Source organism: Scardinius erythrophthalmus, assembly GCF_964197995.2.
Source record: "Scardinius erythrophthalmus genome assembly, chromosome: 17".
In the NCBI taxonomy this organism is placed as follows: Eukaryota; Metazoa; Chordata; class Actinopteri; order Cypriniformes; family Leuciscidae; genus Scardinius; species Scardinius erythrophthalmus.
In genome coordinates this window covers 9,907,346-9,922,254 of record NC_138237.1, presented here as the reverse complement: position 1 = coordinate 9,922,254, position 14,909 = coordinate 9,907,346, and the positions used below count along the sequence as shown (strand labels likewise).

General features: G+C 35.1%; 1 protein-coding gene across 1 annotated transcript in view; it reads right to left on the bottom strand.

The window, feature by feature from the left end:
- nr6a1b (nuclear receptor subfamily 6, group A, member 1b) overlaps positions 1-14,471 on the bottom strand; it is a 35,608-nt gene extending 21,137 nt beyond the window's left edge. Inside the window, exons 1-3 of the mRNA XM_081390311.1 lie at positions 14,153-14,471; positions 11,786-12,017; positions 4,306-4,341 (exon numbers count right to left, since the gene is read on the bottom strand). Of these exons, the coding sequence (XP_081246437.1) occupies positions 4,306-4,341; positions 11,786-11,948 (199 nt within the window). The 5' untranslated portion in view covers positions 11,949-12,017; positions 14,153-14,471. The remainder of the gene's footprint in view (positions 1-4,305; positions 4,342-11,785; positions 12,018-14,152) is intronic.
- Between the last annotated feature and the right edge of the window lie 438 nt (positions 14,472-14,909).

The following is a 14,909-nucleotide window of genomic DNA, read 5'->3' as shown; positions in this document are numbered from 1 at the left end:
GAAAAAAGAAGTGCACTTAATTCTATTGAATGTGCACTTGTAGTGTACTTCCAATAATAAAAGTATATTTAAAAAAATAAAAAAGTGTACTTTGTTGATGATAATATAACATTAAAGAAACAAAAGGACACTTAAGTGTCCTTAAAGAGAGTACATCTCCTTAAGTACACTTTTAGAAAGTGCACACTGATAACGTCAAAATAAAGCTTTAACTTTAAATTGTTTTAATAATCTTGTCATGCTTTTGAAATATACTAACATATTGACTAACATACTAAAGTACTTGATATTAATTTAACTGTAGTAAGTGTGTTATTTTATATTACATTTAAAGTTCATATATTTCAATTGTACTAAATAAATAAGTACTCTTTTTAAAGCATGCTAAAGTGTACTTTTCCACAAGAGTAACGCTAAAGATTTACACTACATATTCCTATTGCTGTAAATTTCATTTGACTTTACTTATCAGTCCTCTCTCGGATTGAGAGGTAGGAAGGGTTTAACCCTGCAGAAGAACCTGATGTGACCTGATCCAGCATCTAGATCATTGGTCTGTGAACCCCAGTCCTATTTGATGGGGTTTTAGATATGCCTGGTTAGTACACATGTTCCTACATAGAGCGTTGACCTAGATGTGCGAGAGAATCACCATAGGCAAAGAGGATTGTGGGAAATGCACCCCGAGTGTTCAGAAACATTAGGGCAAAAACGTCAATGCAACATAGAAAACAAAGCCAAACACACACACACACAAAATACTTTGTAGGTATTGGACAGGTGTGTGTTTTTGCTCCCAGCGGAAGGCAAAGCGTAACAAACCGCATGATTTAGCTGTACGAAAACTGCCCAGTGGCGAAATGTATCCATCTACCACATCCCCTCTTTCCTCTTTGATCATTATCTTTCATCAATTATTCCCAAGAGTCTCCCGCCCCCCCAACATCTCTCTCTTTCTGTTTGTCTTTCTCTGTATATGCAAATGAACTCAGCCTCAGCCAATCAGAGAGCTCCAATTCAGAGCATCAGGAATCTCAGCCAATCAGAATCCGTCACTCAATGCACATGGACAAATTCGCAGCACATCATTTGGGTCATATATAGTTCATCTCAAATACGACGAACTCACAGTGAGGATGTTAGCTCTGTAGTGACTCATCCAGCAGTGAATGTGCATGTTTGTTTACCACGGCAGCTTCATGATGCGAGCATGAGAGATTCCTCCAGAAAAGCAGGCATTCCTCCAGATAGCATTCAACTCTTCAACATCACAGGAGAGTCAAGGTAACTATGTTGAGGTAAGATTGTCTTATTCGTTCTCTTTTGATATATTTGTAGCTTTCTCCATCAGTCTGTAAGTTCAGCTGCTCTTGTGTCTGATTCAGCTGGCTCAGCTTTATGCATTGTGACACTGACCCAGTTCTACTTGGATCCATTTTGCATATGCAAATGACTGCAATGCTAATTAGAATCAAATTATTACATTAAAAGAAAACAGTATGACACTTTTCTATATAGGATCTGAATGATTATCCATGTTTCATATTCAAACTTAAAAAAATATATATTATTATATGTATAAAATGACTATTTTCAATTTACTATAATCATATTTTCACAGTATTTCAATGAATACTATGGTACATAATCAAAAAATACCATAATACCAAGGCAGCCAAGGTAACAAAAATCAGACTGCTTATGAATTTGAATGAATACCAATAAAGACCATCATACAATAGCAGATGATTTCAACCACATACCACATTTCTCTAAATTATAACATATGCATTCTCTCAGCATATAATATAATACTAATTATATGCTAAAACAGCATATTACACAATCGCTCAGTAAATTTAAACATTTAAACCAATTTTTAGCAACTTTTGCTTAGGCTATATTATTTTACTGTAAAAGACCCCATGGTGAAAATCATTAAAAATAAGAATAGTTTTTTAATGTTGTTTATATATCTGTGTGGTGTTTTTAATATACTTTAAGACAAACCATGTGCAAATTCATAAGTCAACACCATTGCAGAGTATTTTCTCCTTAAAACTGTAATGTATTAAAGACACAGCCTGTTTCCTGCAGTTACAAACATGTAACCAAATTAACCAATCCTGTCAAAGTGCAGGCGGGGCTTTTCCACAGTGAGCACAAACACAACTTTAAGAAGGGACAGGAAAATTCGGGTGCATATAGCAATATAGTGGGTGAATTGTGTCTATTACCATGTTATGATGAATTATGAGCCTTTCTCCGCTGGCTTTATGTGATGTTCAAAGCATTTCTAAAGATGCTGATTTTCAGAAGGCAGCTGTCTGACTCTGAGATGGCGAACGGTAACATGGTTTGTGTAACAATACCAACACATTATTAGCTGTCTGATAAAGGCTAATCATATGAAATTAACGTTTACTACAGTTGAGCAAGTGGATCAGGAAGGATCCGAGCTGGTGTGAGTGAGTGGAGGCGGGGCTAATTTGCATATTCATTTGCACTAAATGAAGCAAGGGTGTAGAGTTACATTTAAACAATTTTAAGGCATGAAGAAATTATTTTCACAGGTTAAATTCTATTAAAAACTATTTACACATTTAAATATGTCATTCTGATGATCAAATCAATGGATAAAAATGGACTGCAGGGGGACTTGAAGTATAAGATAAAGACCTTTACTGACAATTTTTCAGCTTGTTAAATCGAAATGGCAAATCTAGATAAGGTTCAGCATATTTCACATTGAGTTTTGGACATGCATATACACACCTGGTGCATTCTGGGAACATTCAACGCTGTCGGTGAGTTTGGATGCATAAGAAACCATCGACCGTTGGCTGTGCCCTGAGATTACCACATACTACACACGTCTACACTCTCCTAGCAAACAAACCGGCGCTTTCCTCATTATTACGGCTGCGATATACATTCATTGATGTCGTTGGGTTTAACATGCGAGCGACTCACTGACCAATGAGTGCAAACTGCAGGAGGAACACTGAAACAACGTCTGGTAAGACATTTCAGGCACTACATTCAGACTTAAATACTGACAGACCTTTGCAGACAAAATAGTGACCTACAGATGTCAAATTAGCTGAGAGAACAGCAAAACCCTCTCAAACCTTCACTTGAACAAGCACAGGATGGTGTAAAATGTAAGGTAAGCAATGCTGCACTTTTGGTTTTTACAGCTCTGAATAGAAACAACACTGGACAAAATTGAGCTGAATAATGTCACTATTATCTTCGGTAGAGCTTCTTTACAGATGAAATTGAATTTGTTTCATAATTGTTTAAAAAAGGATTTTACAACATTAGCATTAATTTTTACAAGTATTTTAATTTTTATTAATGTGAAGCTGATTTGAAAGAATCTGTATTGTATAAAGAGCTATATAAACAAATGTGTCTTGACTTGATTTTAATTGGTTAACCACAGCATTTAGTGGCCAAAAAGTTACATGCACTGCCACTAAATTGTATAATTGACTGTTGCGTAAAACTATAACGTCTGAAATGATTACATTTAATATAATATTAAATATAATTATTAGAATACCGTAAAATTAGAAAAAATCCAAATCACCAAAATACTTTCAGCCAATCAGAGGCCTACAATTCCTGCTTGTTTACATGTTGTGCCTTATTGCTGACCTAACTTTGACTTCACAGACACAGGGAGTGAAGGTGATGCCACCAGTGTGTGTGTGTGTGTGTGAGTGTGAGTGTGAGTGTGAGTGTGTGTGTGTGTGTGTGTGTGTGTGTGTGTGTGTGTGTGTGTGTGTGTGTGTGTGTGTGTGTGTGTGTGTGTGTGTGTGTGTGTGTGTGTGTGTGTGTGCTTCTGAAGAGCTTTTCCGATGCTTTACAGCTTAATTGGTTTCTCACATAAATCAGCTGCTTTCTCTAACAATGTTCAACACTGACTTGTGCAGCTTTACAACAGCATGTATGCATGCATCACAGAAAGACTTGCTGGCAACATAAGATCAGAAGCTCCTGAACTAATTCTGACCTCTAAAAAGTGCACTTTTACCAAAGCTCTGGAGAACTCGGAAGAAAGAGCTCTGTGATATACTCTACTGGTGAAGCTGAGTACTGCAGTCACATTTTACTCTGGATGTTTGTTTGTTTTTGTCCAGAATGCAGAACTATAACTCTCTTAAATGGCTCTTTAAAAGCCCCACCCTATAATGTTCACTATTCATGGTCTGAAAATGTTTGAGACACAGAGCACAGAAATGAGTGTGCGATATAGCCAGTAGATGGCAGCATGGAGATCATTGGCAGTTTCCTCACCTGTGTCATCTTGGAGGGAGTTCTCTTCATAAAAACCTGCAGATGAGGGAAAGAGTGAGAGAATATGAGGGGAAGAGAAAACACTGCTTTTAGAATGTGTTAATGAGCTACTTTATTCCTTTTATATAATTGTGTTTTTTTATTTCCACATCTATAGAGTGAAACCGCACCGTCAACTTTTTCAGCAGCATTGGTTCCGGAAGTTTCTTTCCCCATTCATTTCTAAAAAGTCTATGTTAAAGCGTTTTAAGCCATGAACCAAATCAACCAGCTATGAGGTGAATCACAACACTATTCAAACTGAAGCTAAAAAAAATTTGAAAATCAGCCAAAAATAAAGCCATGAAGGTAAATATGGTATAAAGACTGTGTAAATGGCTTTTGTGATGGAAAGAACTACAATCCCATGAAGCATTGTGAACAGCATAATCAAGTAAAAAAAAAAAAGAAGAAATATAAAAGTACTCATTTAAAATGTAGATTATATAAAAACAATATATTTTGAGTTTATTGCAAAATATGCATATATAATCAAATATTTAAGTATTTTGAGAGTGTAGGGAGACAGACTCTATTACGTCATTCGCGGTGCTTAATGGGAGTGGGTGGATTTAAAGGAGAACTCCAGTCAATTTTAACATTGAGCTCATTTTTTTGTAAATTTGGAGTGCTGTCAGTACAGAGAACAACTTTGCACATTTGCACCCTGTTGACTTCAATGGGGCAAGTTTTAAACCTGCTTTTAGCCTCTTAACATCCTTGATGTGTCATTACAAGTGCACAGCTAATGTGAGTGATTCCTTCAGAGTGATCACGGGTGAATCTGACTGCAGTAGATGTGCAAGATATGAATAAAAATTATGTTATTTCAGCCAGCGCACATACCTGTATTTACATCCTGTTTTCGGTCAAAGTCCATAGTAATCGATTGTCGAGTTCACGCGCGTGATCATAGGTAACTAAACCTATGCATGTGAACTCGACAATCGATTACTATGGACTTCGCCCGAAAAGCAGGTTTAAAACTTGCCCCACTGAAGTCAACAGGGTGCAAATTTTAAAAAGAGGATAACAAGGTGTAGGCAACACCGATTTTTGTCGTTGTTCTCTGTACTGACAGCACTCCAAATTCACAAAAAAATGAGCTCAATGTTAAAATTGACCGGAGTTCTCCTTTAACAAGACCTTTTGGTGCGTTTTTGCTTGTTTCGACTCTCTTGATTGGTGGAATTTTTGGGGGGTAATGATGTATATAGTATCCTATATAGAATTCTATATAGTAGGGAAGTATTCAATTTCAGATGCAGCGAGTGACTATCGTAACAGACAAAAACATTTTAAAAGGGTAAACTGACTTTAAATGGAGTATCTTGTATCTTCAAAAAAAATTAGTAAATGATCATGAAACTATTCCTTTAAATTCCTTCAATAAATATGCTTGCAGGAATTTCTGCCATTACCATCATCTTTTTCATGCTGTAAAGAATGTTAAAATGTTCTGCGATGGAAACACTTAAAGTTCATCTTACCACACAGAACATCAAGACAACTTTAAAACAATGCCTCTTCTCATTCCTAAAACAACACTTTCTCTATCTATCTTTCTCTCACACACACACCCATCTGCCCATTCCTCTCACTTCTGTCCCTCGGGACACGACCTCCGCGACCTCTTCAGAAACCGCCACGTGTGTGTGTGTATGAGTGTGATCTCTTGGGCTCGCTGGCAGCTGTGTATTTTTGATCTGCCACACGCAGCGCATCTCACACACACTCCAGCAATCCACGGCATATGGTGGACCAGAACACACAGGCTCCTCGAAGATAATCTAATATCTATGATGGCTGTAGGCCGTTGGTATTGAGCTACAGGAGCAAATATTCACCGTCTGCCTTCTATGCCACACACACACTTTTTCTCACTTCATCAGGCCAACAAGCTACAGTACTTAAATAGGCGATGTTAAACAGGTTACATTATTCAGGGATAGTTCAGTACAGTCTGGTGTTGGTAATACTGGTTCAGCCAAATTAGTTTTCAGTGATTTATACACATGCAGTGGCTCCAAAAAGCACTTGGACGCTTCAGCCATAATTAAAAATGTTTGAACGTCATTGCATTTGATAACAAAATATCAAACCAAGTGGCATTCGCATGATCCACTAAAGTTTGACAACCAGAAATTACACATTGCAATCTATTGGTTTATCATTAAAATACTTTCGCGAGATTTTTTTTCATTTTAAAATAAGAAATCATAATATATCTATAATATAAGAATTAGAAATATTTGGTAGTTGATTCGATGAATTAAATTGAATGCAATTAAATTCATACATTTTTTGCGTAATTTTAAAATTGACAAATACTTTTTGTGGCATTTAAAAAATGACATTTTATTGACCTGACTAGCAATTTTTTTTAAATAAATAAAAATATTTATATGAATATCAATAATTGTATATTTATATGTAATGAAAGCAACTGAAAATATTTTGAATAAATAAAAAATAGATATGCTGATATTAACATCAAATAAAAGTGTATTTTATCTAAAACAAGAATTTCATGATAGCAAATGAAAATGTTTTTAGAAATAATAATATAAATGTTTCTTTTTATTCACATTTTAAATGGCAATTGAATTTTAGTAAATGTTTTTATAATAAATATATTGATATTTAAATGTGTATTCTACATACAACTGAACAATTTTATGATAGCAAATGGAAATGTCTTATGAAAATGATAATACATATATGAAAATTAATATCAACAAATGTCTTTATTTACAATTTAAATGGCGATTTAATGATAGCAAAGGACATTTTTGCACTCTATCAATTGAATTACGTCGTTCGGGAGAATCAATTGAAAAGGCTGCTAGTTAAGAACTGCATTTTTACATTTTCAAAAAACATCCCTTAGTATGATTTATAAGCAGTTTTCTTCATGGGGTCCAAAAAATATCCCCATAAAGAACAAGATCGGATATAGCCATCTTTGTGGGGACATTTTGTCCTCATAACGTAGGGTTTACCAGGACACACACACACAGACAGGCAGCAATATACACAGGTATAGAGACATATGCACGCAAACACACACACACACACACACACACACACACACACACACACACACACACACACACACACACACACACACACACACACACACATACCAACACCCCACCCCCAGCCTTCAGAAGAAAAGGATGAGGCTGCCCAGATGTCTTCTGTTCCACTTGGCTGATGGAAGGAAAGAGGGATCGGGAGGGGAGGTGTACAGATGTAGTAGTGATATGTAACCTGAATATCCATTTATTTTCCATTTTCCAGGGCTTCATCATTCAGATCCAAGGACATGAAATCCCAGCCAACCCCCCCCGCGCCTCTGCTCATCACAATGTGTGTGCGCGCATGGCCATGTGTGGTAATCCACACTCGAAAAATACTTAAGCCTAAATTTAAGGCTTAGATTTGAATTGCATTCAAAATTTCCACCCATTTGGAGAACACATTTTTAACATAAACAAAATTTTATGTGACGCATTTTGTCAGCGATGCGAAACAGGTACGATTTCTGCACTTCTGCATAGTTTATTATTAGCTCTTTACATCTATTTGATTGTATTTAAACAATCATATTATCAAAATGCATTTATTCAAATGGTTTAGAATCAGCATAAATCTGTTCATTGCGAAAATATGCATTATAGGGCTGGGCGAATATATTTATTTATTTTTTTCATTTTACACAATATCAATATTTATCAAGATATTTATTTACCATTAATGGGTAAGGAAATGCTTTCCACATATTTGTTAGACCTTGAGAATGAATGTAAACATGTCAACTCCACAGAGCTATCTTTTATTTAGGGTCAAAAAAAAAATTCCTACATTTTGTGTTTTCCATTTTATTTTTGAGGGATTCTGTGTCTTATGATTCATTTTTTTTTTTTTTTTTTTTTTTTTTACAATTTGATCAAGCTTTTAAAATGTAATCAAATGAAAATTTAACAACAAAACAATGCATTTTTATTTTTTGTTAAATAAGATGCTGCACAACAGAACTGCATGTAAAACATGGATGAAAAAATATCTTGGTTGTATGATATTCCTTAGAAATAATAATAATATTACTTTGAGAAGCACATTTTAGTATACAATAGTGTTATATTTCTGTCATAATTTCTTGAAATTAAACAAAACTTTTATTTTGATGGTTTGTTGTGAAGATCTTTCAGTTTTAGCTTTCACACGACAACGGTGTACTAAAAACGGAAAAGTTTTTCCTTTGCGTTTTTCGCATACAGACGATAACATTGTCAAAGCGATAATCAAAACGCTGTATTATTCATGCCAGGCAAGTATAGTTGGCGATTTCACTTTGTAAAGAAACACTATGTCTATAGCGACATGCACTGACTGGCTGTAGTTTGTTCATGTTAAAACTGTAGCCCTAAGTATTTTGTAATGAGAAAAATAGTATAATAATTGTTTTCTTTCTTACTTTTACCATTTCATTGTTAAGCCCTTTGTAAAGCCCATTGTAAAGGTTTTCAGCTGTTCATGAATATGTCTCGAATATACTTGCAGTACTTTTTCCAAATTAAATTATGTGTGAGAATGCTTAAAATAGACATATATTAATAAATAGTGGTTAAGCTAATGCATCTATCACTACTATAGCTTACGGGATGGCCTAGAGATAAAAAAAAACTAAAAAAAAAACTTAAAGGGATAGTTCACCCAAAAATGAGATTTCTTTCATTTATTAATTAACTTTTTGAAGCGTCACAGTGGTAGTTGCGTATGGCTGTCTTTGGAGGGACAGAAAGCTCTCAGATTTAATCAAAACTACACACACATCAATGGGTCCATGAAGAACCTTTAACATCCATGGAACCTTTACATTCAACAAAAGGTTCTTTATGGAAATTCATTAGATTTTAAGATGTTCTTCTATGGCATCGCTGCGAAAGCCTTTATTTTTACGAGTGCAGAACATCCTGATACTGCATTTTACTGGCGTTTTAAAAGAGATTAAAAATAAGATATGATTCAAACTATGAAAACCAAGAGAAAACATTACGCTGAACATCTTTTTAGGATGTTTATGTTACGTTATCTATAAAAATTAAACCTAACATGCAGAAAACCGATACAACAACATTAAAACGCAATAAAGTTTTTTTTTTAATTGCACATAATATTGAAAAATGAATGAAAACAAAATCTCTCATGGGACAGAATGACACTACCTGTTCCGTCAAAGTTTCTATGGCAACAAGGGGGTCGAAACAAGAGGTCATGGAATGGCCAGCGCAAAGGGGGGTTTTATGATCCCTGTGTGGGTGGGTGGACAGGAAGTTTATCTTCTATGCGTTTATGATGTGTGTTTGTGTGTTTGTTTATTTGTGGGGGAAGGGCTACCAACCTTAAAGACTAAATTGCAAATCAGACACGCACTCTCTCTCTTTCTCACACACACGCATTGGGTCTCCATGTTTTGTGGGCACTCTCCATAGACATAAAGATTTTTATACTGTACAAACTGTATATTCTATCCCCCTACACTAACCCTAATGCTAAACCTACCCATCACAAAAAACTCTTTGCATTTTTACATTTTCAAAAAAAAAACATCACTTATTATGATTTATAAGCAGTTTTACTCATGGGACCAAAAAAATCTCCACAAGTTAAAAAAAATTCTGGTATTACTATCCTTGAGGGGATTTTGACCCCATAACATAGTGAATAAATACCTAAAACACACACACATACAGACACACACACTTCTTTTTTACCTAATTGTGCAATGGAGGAAATCTGAGCTTGTTTTGTTGTTGTTGTTTTTGCTTTATAACAGATTGATTTACATAAATCACTAAAAATGAATTACTCATTTACTCCTCTATAGTGAAAAATGTTGCATATAAGACACTTACATGTTGGCTTCGCCTTCCTCTTTCTTTTTCCGCTCTATAAGGTCAGTGAGAGTAGAAAGGTCACTCAGAAGTGAAAGGTCAAGGCTGTTGACTATACAGTTGTATTCTGGTATGTGCAGTGACCAATCCAGTGTTGCTATAGCAACACTGATCTTCTAGACTTAATGTAACTGTTCAAATTAGGAGTTTCAGTTTGCTAAAAATTGAAATTAGTTGCGGTGTGTGCGCATATCTGTGCCAAACATATGCTGGAAACACAGCTGTAAAAGCTGGGAAGTCCAGGCAACCTTTGTCTTTGCTTAAAACAAGCTGGTCATCTTAGAGTGTATGTGCGTTTCTTTCTTGGAAAACTAACAGAATATTTGACTGAAGGATTTTCTCTCTTCAAACAAATACATTTAGAAGACACTTGCACATGTACAAGTATAAATATTATACAAAAGATTTACGCTATGCATGGATGATAATATGCAAAGGACACAAATTCGCATACTTATGCACTATTCGAGGATATTCTGTGCTATTATTAGTGTGAGAGTGTTCACACTGAAAATTCCTAATAGAAAAAGCGCACTTTAAATATCCGGATGATGCACTTAACCAGAAAAAAAAAAAAAAAAAAAACTATGTATGGAATGTTGGACAGCTTTAATTATGTAGTTGGACTCCAATGTTGTATGGCAAAATAACCTTATACAATTCATATACTATATGGATGAGCACATTGCGTATAAGTAGCCTACATACTGTATAAATGCATAGTGTGTCATTTGGCATGCAAATACAGAAATTTACCTAATTATCCCATTCATAAGTTTGAAAGGTTTGTGATTTCTAAAAAAAATAATATAGCATATATGTTACACTATATTAGTGTAGGGATGGCTAAGTCAGCTTTTGATTCCAATTTCTCTTGCTTAAGGCAACAATTGCTCATATTAAGAGATGACTGAAAAAAAATCACCTAAATGTGTTTTGTGTGGCAATATATAAATGAACTGATTTTAAATAAGTCAGAAAATATTATTTAGAATGACTATTTTACAAATAATCTTTTTTTGCTGTTGTCGCCTACAATGGCAACGCCACTGATGGTTGTTTGTTGTCATTGACGTGTTTTTGTGGCGCTCGAGGGTGATTCGCTCAAGTTCAAAAGTTCATCTTTTACGATTCCTCGCGGAAGTGCATATAAAAAACATTCCTCAGCAGCGCTTTAAAAGACCTCACTGTCCCCAATCCCCAAACTCCAGCTCAATACGTCCATTCATCACATTACACACACATTTTACTCCATATGTTACAAGGGGTAAAACTACAGATTGCGTTAACATTGCTGAAAGTTGCATTGAGAATGCTCTAAAATTCACTAGCTATTTATATTACACCTTGGAGAGATAATAGCCTATATACTTTGCCTGAATGTTGACCTCATGCATTACACATAAGATGCAGAACTGGATTTGAAACACCTTGATTTTCATCTGATACTCAATAACTGTGCACGGGCACCAGAAACTCACCGCTGCTCAGTAATTTGTTCCGTTTGGAGAAGTGAAATCCGTTGGCTCGGTTCTCCACCTCCATCCTCCTGTAGATGAACTGAGCGAGCGTGTCTCTCCGCGGTCCGCCTGCACTCTGAGCTCTGACTGACCTCCGCGAGCCCTCAAAGAGCCGCGCGCTCATGTCAAGAGCTCGTGTCAGCGTGAAAACACCTTGCTCGGGTCACGTGACGACACGCCCCCGTGTCGCCATCTGGGATTTGCAGTTCGTAGATATAGATAGATAGATAGATAGATAGATAGATAGATAGATAGATAGATAGATAGATAGATAGATAGATAGATAGATAGATAGATAGATAGATAGATAGATAGATAGATAGATAGATAGATAGATAGTTTAATTTTTTACATACATTTAGCTCTATCAAATGTTTAAAAATGCACAATAAACTGAAAACGTTTTGTCACAGATGGTTCATGTTATATGCTATTTTGCTTTCCTGTTTATAATAAACAAGGACCGTCATTAGGAACTCTATAGTCATATTTTTAGACATTCCGAACATTTATAGTTTATAAGGTAAGCACAGAAGCCAATGGAAGTCAATCCAATGGCTCTTCTCGCTATCATTCAACAGTTTGACTGTCCTCTGCTGCCGCACAGTGGCCATTTACATCAACACACCTGTCATTGAGTGGCCATTTACATCAACACACCTGTCAATTGAGCTTTTGAAGAATGCCTGCCGTCAAACCAAGACGACCAGAATACAAAAAAAACACAAAAAAACATACAAATTGGAAAGTTTCACATTCATAAATTTGAATGGTCTGACTCCAAACCGATTTTTTTCTCACTCTAAAATTACTTCTTTATTGTAAGGTTTTACATGTTTGTAAAGGTAAAAAGGCAACAAGAGCCAATGTGAGCACCCTAGTGGGAAAAAACCTACACTAAAATGTATTTAAAATACATTTATTTAATACTAAGTATATTACAAATCCATTAACATAGTATCTACTGAAATACTGCCTGATATAAATATCATAATTAAACTTTGTTTGGAGCACTTTATTGCACAATGCGCATTTATTAATATTAAGCCTAAAATGTGTTTTAATATCACTAGTAAGGATAGTGTGATCTCTCTATAACATTAGTCTTTAAATGCAAGATGTTTAAAGTGAACCTAAAGTATACTTGCAATAGTTCCTTTTTAGCACAATCAAATTAGTATATCTTACGTTGAACTTCGGCACTATTTCTGGATAACTTAAGTAGGCCTACATTTAGTACAAAATTAGTTGTTCCAATTTAGCTGACTTTAAATAGCCTATATCAGTTAAGTATAGCCTACCAGCAGTACAATTGCAGGGTAGGCTATTTATATTAAGTAGGCATTATACTTATTTATATTATGTAAATGCATTATACTTAGCATAAAATAAATGTATTTCAAATACATTTTAGTAGCCTATATTTATTTTTCATTAGGGCAGCAGGTATGATATTATTGCATAAAGTGCCCTTTTCCTCTTGTATATTATATTATATAGGCTAGATTTCTTTTTTATTATTATTGTAAAAGAGAAGGGCTCTGATTGTAATGCTCTAGTCTATGGTCGCACTAGTAAAACAAAAATAAAGCAATCAAACTGAAATGTCAAATTTACATTTAATGCCAAACCTTAACCATAATCTAAATATTCAACATATTTTAATATATTTAAAAATACATTTATCTATATAAAGAATGAAATTCAACCAGTTTTAATATTTATTACGTGAAAACTATTTATATCAAAACTTACACAAATTACGAAATTCCACAATTGTGTCGTCATTTCCACCACTGCTACTGCTTTGTCAATATTTTATTTTTTCTTTAAGTTAAAGTTAACTAAAGTTAAGCTAAGTTAACTTGGTTACCAAGAAGGCAACAGTGAAGAAACGTAATGCGTCTGTCAATATAATTAATTGTGAACATTAACTGTCATTATGCAACAAACAAACCAAACCAAAAACACTTTTTAAAACTGTGAGTGTAGGCTACATTTAATGCTAGCTATGATATTAGCCTTAGCAAAACAAAGTCGGAGATTTTTTCACCGTCGTTTCCACCACAGATTGTTATCAAAAACACGACACATGATTTGAGATGCGGTGGAAATCTCCATGGCTTTATGAGTTATGACATAGGCCTATATTTTGAAGTATGTTTTTTAAGCATAATTTACCACATAAATTGTCATAGGCCTATAATATTAAAATGCAAATCATTTGAGTAAATAAAACTATATTATTACATATCGTCACCTTCCTAAAATAATTGCCTTAAAGGGTTAGTTCACCCAAAAATTAAAATTCTGTCAGTAATTACTCACCCTCATGTTGTTCCAACCGCGTAAGACCTTCGTTCATCTTCGGAACACAAATTAAGATATTTTTGATGAAATCTGAGCCATGTTTCACTCCTCCATAGGCTGCTATGTGACCGAAACTTGCTGGCCCAGAAAAGTTATTAAAGAGATCGTTAATATAGTCCAAGTGACTCCAGTGGCTCAATCTTAAGTATACCAAGCGACGAGAATACTTTTCGTGCGCAAAAACAAACAAAAATAACGACTTTATTCCACTTTTCATTTCCTTCTCTCTGGGCCTCGTAGTGTTTTTGCGCAGCGCGTCCGTGTTACACGTCACCACGTAGGCTCACTATTGGCCGAAGCTGGTCATGTGTGTGTTGCGTGATGACGTGCAACACAGACGCGCAGCGCAAAAACACTACGAGGCCCAGAGAGAAAGGAAATGAAAAGTGGAATAAAGTCGTTATTTTTGTTTGTTTTTGCGCACAAAAAGTATTCTCGTCGCATGATAAACTTAATGTAGTGCCACTGTAGTAACTTGGACTATTTTAACGATGTTTTAATAACTATTCTGGGCCGGTGAGTTTCGGTCACACTGGAAGCCTATGGAGGAGTCAAAATTCTGTCAGATTTCATCAAAAATATCTTAATTTGTGTTCCGAAGATGAACGAAAGACTTACATGGTTGGAACAACATGAGGGTGAGTAATTACTGACAGAATTTTCATTTTTGGGTGAACTAACCCTTTAAGTCATCTCCTCATGATGTCGGCCACCT